Genomic DNA, 8,090 nt, shown 5'->3' on the forward strand with positions numbered 1-8,090 from the left:
TGAATAACGCCTAGATGCTAGGGAAAGAGAGAGTGATGACGAGATTGACCAATAGCTCATCCAAATACAAAATGATTCGGGATTCCGTGATCAGTTGCCAGATGACGAGAGATTTCCGGATGATCCATTGGCAGAATAAAGAATTTAAAAAAACAAGTATTTTTCGTGGTCTCCTCCCCGAAACAAGAAATTATGGTAAAATTAGGGATACCATAGACCTCTCTATGGTATATGGTATCGGATGTGAAATTATGGTAGCGGTACCATAATTATGGTATGGTTGGCAACGCTGTCTGGTTTCAGAGTTGAAAACCAGGGTTGCGACAACATTGTCCAGTGGGGTCTGGAAGTCTCCCCTGCTTGGGAAATCACCCTTAAAATCATTTGCACTATATTTCGGCACCCACTCCTGCACTTGGACTTTCAGGTTGGAAATATTTTTAAATCACTTCTTAATTTGTTATTTATGTTTCGTGCCTATGAAATTATTGTTTCCAATATTTTTTATTTTATTTTTTCATTTGTTTATATTAACTATTTAGCAAATCAACATGAAAACTCTCATAATAGTATGTTTGCATTTTTTTGTATAAAAAATAAACATAACATTCGATTCATATTTATTGTGCCGCTGTTGGATCATCGACACATTCTCCTCCCAAGCAAATTTTTTCTCCTCCACATGCTGTGCCATCAACAGCAGCCGTTGACAATGTCAGACAGTGGGTCCTGACTTGCGGTATTGGGTTTTTTGGAGTGATTATTCGACGTGAGAATGTGCATTTTTAATTCAGGCAGATTGAAGCATCAACGTTCCAGGCTCCGTTTCCCACCAACCTTCGACACTGTTCATCAGCGTTCATGAACCTTCCAGGGAGATACACAGGCAAGACTTCCGTCCGATCGAACTTATGGTTGAAGCATGTTGGATTCTCACTGCGGAAACAAGTTGATCATTTTTCCAACCAAAGATTTTGAGATATTTCGTTGATTTTAATCTTACTCGAGGAATTCCTGGATGTGTTTCACAGTGCAATTGGACTAATGTAAATAATTTTGTGTCGGGTATTTATTCGTATGCGACGTTATGTATCCATCACGTGGGGAACACCCATCCGTTTCGTTGCCTGCGTCATCCTTAGCCCCAAATCTAAAATAAAATGTAAGGATTTTTTTCTTAGAAGATCCTCAGATGAAAAACGATTGCCCTTAACCCTTCGTTACTCGCGTCCACGGTACCGCGCCGATGAAATTCTCTTTTTTAGTATAACTTTCGAAATCGAACAAGTTACGGAGATATTCAACTTTGTATGTGAAACTTTTTTCTTTAATATCTCAAAAACCACTTAGCCGAATTCAATTTTTTTTTTCAAAATATTCGTTATAATGGTGGCTATCTGACCAAATTAAAATATAAGTACCGTTGCATTGAAAGTTTTCGAGATATTCCTATTTTTCTATTTTTAAGTGATCAGTTTACTTGTGTGGCTATAATGTGGTGAGAACTTTATTCAACGATCTCAAATTTTGAGTAGTGATAGATACTACTCGATTTTACCCTGAAGTTTGTTATTTATTCACACAAAATATATGACAAAACGCGGCTGTGCGCGTTCATGAACACTTAGCGCTTTAGCGCTGAAAATCAAGTTTGCCTTCAATAGACAAAATTCTCAAGTTTGACAATTTTACTCGCGTTCTCCTTTGGCATGAGCCTTCAGGAACTAATTACGAATATTTTAAGTGTCTCAAGAAGACTAAATTTGTCTCAAGAAGACTGCAGACTGTGCGGAGGCGATAAGGAGGGCGTCATCCACATTTTATGTGAATGCCCCCTATTAGCACTCCGTCGCTATAAAATCTGGGGCCAGGCTTTCCTGGAACCAGAGGACTTACAACAAGCGGCTGTCACCAGCCTTATTAGCCTAGTGAGAATCACAGGGCTGGGGCTGTGTGACTGACCGAAACTAAGGCGGATGTTACAAAAGATCGTATGATTCAGGTGACTCTGGGCGCTTTAAGTGACCAGCCGCGCATATTCTATTCTATTCTTCTCTGTTGAATTATCTAGAAATTTTTAATGATAATGGTATTTATAGGGAACTACCGTCGCCGCGGCCGTGACGTGGATGCTCTTTCATTAGACCTTTCCGTATTGTTTTCTTCTTTTTGATTTTTTTTCATAGATTCTTCATCATGGTTTTTATTGTACTGAGTGTTGAGATTAATGAACAGAATGCATCTCAGTTCATCACTCGTCCAATTCCCAATTTCAGTCAGCGATTTATTATAATGCTGAATATCTTTACTCACTAAATACGGTTTCAATTATTACATTTATAATCGGAATTCTATTCAGAGTGCAAAACAATAATTATAAAATTTCTTACAGCCCAGAATTTTCCAGTTTCGGCCTTCCCTTTCATTGCCTCTATTCCCCTACAAAAAATTAAAATTATTCAATTATTTTTCTGGGGAAATTATATGACTAATTTTGATGTTCTTTCGATAAATTGTAGTATCTTCTTCTTATTCATGATCTGTTCCACAATTGACATATGCTTTCTGTAGGATTCATTGGCATATTTTTTTGAAGTTTCAAATCGTCTATTTTACTCCATTTATTTTTATAATAGTAGAATTGGTACAGATCCATTCGGAAGCTTACTATCAATGAAATTGGTAGAAATGAAAGAAAGAGTTATAATACATAAACGATCACATGGCTTCTACTCAAAAAGCTCGAACTCTTGTTTGTTTAGCGAATATTTATAAAAAATTTCCGAAAAATCTGCACACACATATGGACGTACATTCACACATTTTCTAAAATGATAGTATCTTGACGTTTCATGGCATTCTACATTTCCATGCAAAATTTGAAGATCGTAAAAATTGATGATTATAAAAGTTCCATTAGGGAGCAAAAAACCAATCGGTTGTAGAGAAGAAAGGGATAATAACAATAATGAAGCTGATAACATTTAACTAAGTGGAAAATCTGATAAAATTAGTGGAAAAGCAACTTTATTCAATTTAATATAATGGAATAAACAATTAATTATGCATGATAGAACGAAATAATGTGCGAAATAGCCATTTGGAAGCATATTGCTAATTTATTATACACAATACAAAAGCAATTTCTCACTTGTTTTTTTCACTACGTCATCTGTCGGTGATCCTACTGAAGCATGTTATCATTCGGGCTTCGAGTTCGACCTTATTCAATTTGCATTCACGTTCGAGATACTCGATGTTTTATAAAGGAAAACCGGAGACGATTTTTCAACAGTCGCTAGTTCGAAGAAAGATCCAGTCAACCGAAGATGAGAGGTACGTGTATATCCCTGGAATAGTATATCCGTAAAAGTTTTTTCTTTCGAATGAAAGCTTTCGCGGACGAAAAAATTTAATAGAAAAACCTATCAAATTCGTTAGAAAATTCTATTGAATTTCTATTGAACTGTTCTATTAGTTTTTGGCCGATTCTATTGAAATGTTCAATGGAAAATATTCAGTAGAAAAGTCAATAGAATTCAATTTTTCGACATAACTTATTCTATTGAGATATTTTCTATAGAATTTCCTCGGCTATAATTTTTTAAGTTTTTTCGTTTGATTTTCTTGATGAGAAGAGAAGAAAAATAGAATGAAAAAATCTTAGAAAATTTGAGTCGAGCAAATTCTATAGAAAATATATGAAAAGAATAAGTTATATAGAAAACTCGAATTCTGTTGACTTTTTCTATTGAATGTTTTCTATTGAACATGTCAATAGAATCAATCAAAAACTAATAGAAAGTTTAACAGAAATTCAATAGAATTTTCTAACGAATTCGATAGGTTTTTCTATTAAATTTTGTCGTGCGTGTTGTAATCGTGTAAATTTAACTTTCGAATTTTTTGTGTTACGTCGATCCATTATGTTCCAAAAAGTACGAAATACTATATCGTGTTACTAGTGCGTAAAGATCCACTTTTTCGCACGCATTTGTAATACATACTATTTAATTGTGATACTTACCGAGTTCACTATTCGGAACGGTAGTATAAAGTGGTTGTGTTTGTGCACGCTCTCCAACTTTACGCACGCCGTGCGGAAAACAACCGCTTTATGCACAGTAAACCGTTTCAAAAGTGCACTTTTCAGTAATTTTGAAGATATTTACGGAAAACGATTTAAAAACGAATCGCTTTTTCTCAATAATTAGTTGATCGATCGGGCGGAAATTTTCTGCAGAGTTAGTTCTCATTAAGACCTATAATCTGTCAAAGTTTCAGCTTTTTTGGAATTACTTTAGCCATTTGTGACAAAAATTTCAAAAAGGAGAACCCATTCGAAAGCAAATTACTAATTTATTAGCAATAATTACTACACACATTTATAAAAATAATGTCATTGTGCAATTGTTTTTCATGATCTCATGTAAAAATTTAATAGAATTAACATATGGTGGCACACCTTTCAGGATTTACGTCGTTATTTTGGAGCTTTGTGACACTCTATGTTGCGAATGCGGTCCAACTACATAAAGTAAGTGTATCTCGTATTATTAAAAAATGCAAGCCTATTAGTGCCTGAATATGAAATCTCCGGAATTCATTGGCCGAAAGTTCACAAGAAGTCAGCGGGCGCTGGCACTCAATTGAACCTGAAGGCTTTCGGAAAAAATATTGAATTGGGGCTGACACCAACGGATAGAGTGCTCTTTGGACAAGATACCCCTGTTTACTCACTAGTGTCGAGAAACTCAGACTCTGTTCTAACGAAAAAAAACACAGTGAGCCCGCTTTCAAGCTGCCTCCCTATTCAATATTTTTCGAAAATTATTCATGATGTTGGTGATGTCTGTATATAGGTGTTGGAGACGGTAAAAGGATTCGAAGATTTGGAAAAAGCTGCGGTACTAACGATTCGTCAAAGAACTGATAGCAGTCGAGAAATTGTAAGTGAAATAGAAAATGAATATTACATTGAGGCGCAAACATTAAGTTGGAGTTGAATGGTTCATTTTAGTAGATATTTCGAGTAGAAATCCGGGCAGAGATTGACCATTGACAAATTTTCATTGGTAGCATGAATAATACTACATGCAGATCACAGAAACACACACAGAACATGCTCACATCTAAAATAGTATATTTCAGTACATGTGGGGCAATATCGTCTTTAACGTGTGTGGGGTTTACAGCATGAGCCGAAGGCGAGTGATGTAACCACACACGTTAAGGACGAAATTTCCCAACAAGTACTGAACAAAATTTTATGTCACGAAGCTCGACGCTTCGCGTCTCGTGTCTAATTCAGCCGGTTTCAGGCATGAGTGGCATAAATATCAATACAGTTTACAAATTTTCCCATTTTCTAGAAAGGCAATTATTCCAGCAGCGAAGTGGTGAAGGGCAACTTATCTCCTGGTTGAGTTTTCGAGAAATCCCTAAATCTGCCGGAGATGGCGAAATTCTTCCGAGGACCGTTTTGCACAGCAGAATGAGCTACAAGAAAGCTCTTCACAAAAATTTCGCTATCTCTCTCAAATTCAGAGATATTGCTCGCGCGTTTGACTACGAGATGAGTCGACTTGTTATCCTAGACCCTTTGCTACTGAATTCATTTTGCTCATTCCAATAAATTGGATCTCTCTCGTAAACCGTCAAACTGCATTATTCACTGAGGTTCCTGGTCTGTGGCATTCAGATTGGAACAATAGCATCGGAAAATTTGGTAATCACATCAATTCCTGAACGTCTCATTGAGGAAGTCAAGAGGCAACGCAGATCTGTGGATGACGTTCCCGAGTCCGAGCAAGATGATCATCATTATCACATTGTCTATAGGAGAGCACCCCCTCCAGTGGATGACAAATATCCTTATGTAGGTCTTAGAAGTTTATTCAATTCAATTGTGTTTTTCTCCATTGTTGATCGTAGTCATGGTTTCGAATTATTTCAGTACTGGCAACCAACAATACCGCAAAACCAACGGAAGCTCAGGTAACAACAAACATTTCTCTTGGTGCATGCTCTAAAGAGCATAGGAAATGCTTCAATCGATGCGGTAATCTTTCCATGATCGATGATCAGAACGCAGACGAAATATGTGCCAAGTGCAAAGAATATTCACGTGTATACATCTTCGAATGTCCTTTAAAACCTGACACTATTTACCCTCGAATATTAGTTGTCGTTGCTCATGATATCTACAAAAAATTCAATGAAAATTATACCGATAAAATCGCCTACTTGCTGGCATTTTGGAACGGTGTAGATTTAAAATTCAGATACATCGAAAATCCCATGTTCAGACTAAATATCGCGGGTATTGTATTAGCTGAGGTAAGATTCATATGAATATCGCAGAATTTTTGATAAATTCAAAATTAAAGGATCTGTTGACCTGAATATTCCTGATTTGGATCAACTTTCGTGGAATACTTCAACTGAAATTGAGTTCCCCTTGATTTCTTCATCCAAATGTAAATTTCCGATGACGGAATTCCTTCAAAGTTCAGGAATTGTCACTTGCTTCTTCTTTGATTTTATGTTCTGAAATCTCCATCTTATGAATCGAATTGTTTCGCTATGAATGAAGGGCTCTACGGTCAGGATGGAGCTTGCCAAAGATCTGATGACATAAAACAGCTTTTCAAAATAGCTATGATTCACGATAACTTCGGATTTGATGGAATTCTTTCAGCTGTGTATGAAATTGATCACACGTACGTATGGAAAAGACTAAAGAACTATTTCTTATTTAATTGTTGGTCACACTGAGAGATTTTCAAAGGCAATAGTTTTTCATCTGAGGATCTTCTAAGAAAAAAAAGAACATTTAAAAAATCCGTACTTTTTACTCTAGAATGGGTGCCAAGCATATTGAAAATTACCAAACAGATGGATGCCTCACCGATATGGGATCCATAATGTCAATTGGAGAATGTCTGACGGAAAAATCTCACCACTGGTCCAATTGCACTGTCAAACAAATCCAAGTATTCCTCGAGTAAGATTAACATCTACAGTAATCATCCTAAATGCTTCAACAATAAGTTGGACCGGAGCGAAGTATCGCCTCTATATTTCCCTGGAAAGTTCGTGAGCGCTGATGAGCAGTGCCGAAGGACGGTGGGAACGAAAGCCTGTTTCGTAGACGTTTCAACCTGCCAGGCTTTACACTGCGCCGTCGATCGTGAGATACCCGTTCCACAACTCTCAAACGTGATGACTTTAACCGCCTGTATCCGTTTTCCCCATCATATTGCTAATGGCACAGAATGTGGAAGCGGAAAAATTTGCTTGGGTGGAGAATGTATGGACGATCCGACAGTGGCACCATAAATATGAATCGAATGTGATGTTTATTCTTTTGTGTGATCCACTTTTGGAGACATTTTACTGTTCAATATTTTGTTAAATTTGAATACTTTAGGGACAAGTAGAATAAAGAAACCCTATCTATATATCTAGTGTGATTTCTTGATTTATTACCCCATTCGCACCGTAATTTTCACAATTGTCATTTATTTTTAGACTCGAAAGAATATACGCCAGGTTTGTTATTCTAAGATGATCGATTCCAAACATATATAAATCATATTTTTATATCTACCCTGGTGGATCAGTCCGAGACTAGGGACTCTCGGAATGGACACTCATTCGACTCTCGGATTTTCGGAGGGCGCCAAACTCCAGTAAAGACTATCGTCCGAGAGTGCATCCGAGAGTTGTTTATGCCTTCACAAATCAATTTGTTTATTAATTGAGGGTGCATTAGATAAATTGAAAATCCTTTGTGGACCCAATGTAGGTAGAAAGGGTAATTGAGGGTCCCTTAAACATTGCTGAAAGCAGTCTCGGATCAAGTCTCGGACGAGAGTAGAGATACGAGAGTGGTTAAGTAATTGGCAAATTAATTATTTAATCATTTCCGATTAGTTAGAGGGGCTTTGAGTAGCAAGAAAAACATTTTTGGAGCGTCTATCGGTGGACGGGGTATGTGAAGGTCCCTTAAACATTGCTGAAAGCAGTCTCGGATGGAGTCTCAGACGAGAGTAGCGATACGAGAGTGGTTTAGTAATTAACAAATG

At 36.8% G+C, this 8,090-nt stretch overlaps 1 protein-coding gene across 2 annotated transcripts; it reads left to right on the forward strand.

The window, feature by feature from the left end:
• The first annotated feature begins 3,304 nt into the window (after window positions 1-3,304).
• Window positions 3,305-7,465, forward strand: LOC107036233. Of its 2 annotated transcripts, XM_015254030.1 has the most exons (7): window positions 3,324-3,336; window positions 4,473-4,537; window positions 4,863-4,949; window positions 5,702-5,878; window positions 5,957-5,997; window positions 6,596-6,722; window positions 6,863-7,465. In XM_015254030.1, exons 1-6 carry the CDS (start codon window positions 3,330-3,332, stop codon window positions 6,630-6,632), a joined length of 414 nt encoding a protein of 137 aa, XP_015109516.1. In that variant the 5' UTR covers window positions 3,324-3,329; the 3' UTR covers window positions 6,633-6,722; window positions 6,863-7,465. The 2 variants fall into 2 exon arrangements, 1 of the variants encoding a protein (XP_015109516.1); XR_001460778.1 differs by having other exon boundaries at window positions 3,305-3,336; window positions 4,473-4,784; window positions 5,957-6,722.
• The last annotated feature ends 625 nt before the right edge of the window (window positions 7,466-8,090 follow it).

Source organism: Diachasma alloeum, unplaced genomic scaffold (assembly GCF_001412515.2).
Source record: "Diachasma alloeum isolate Michigan unplaced genomic scaffold, Dall2.0 Dall_scaffold_00207, whole genome shotgun sequence".
NCBI classification, from domain to species: Eukaryota; Metazoa; Arthropoda; class Insecta; order Hymenoptera; family Braconidae; genus Diachasma; species Diachasma alloeum.

What these genes read in the sequence shown, in the direction of transcription:
- LOC107036233 (XM_015254030.1), top strand. An exon ending in CTGATAGCAGTCGAGAAATT is followed by an intron (nt 4,950 to 5,701) that starts GTAAGTGAAATA and finishes TGTGGCATTCAG; the next exon opens with ATTGGAACAATAGCATCGGA. An exon ending in TGGATGACAAATATCCTTAT is followed by an intron (nt 5,879 to 5,956) that starts GTAGGTCTTAGA and finishes GAATTATTTCAG; the next exon opens with TACTGGCAACCAACAATACC.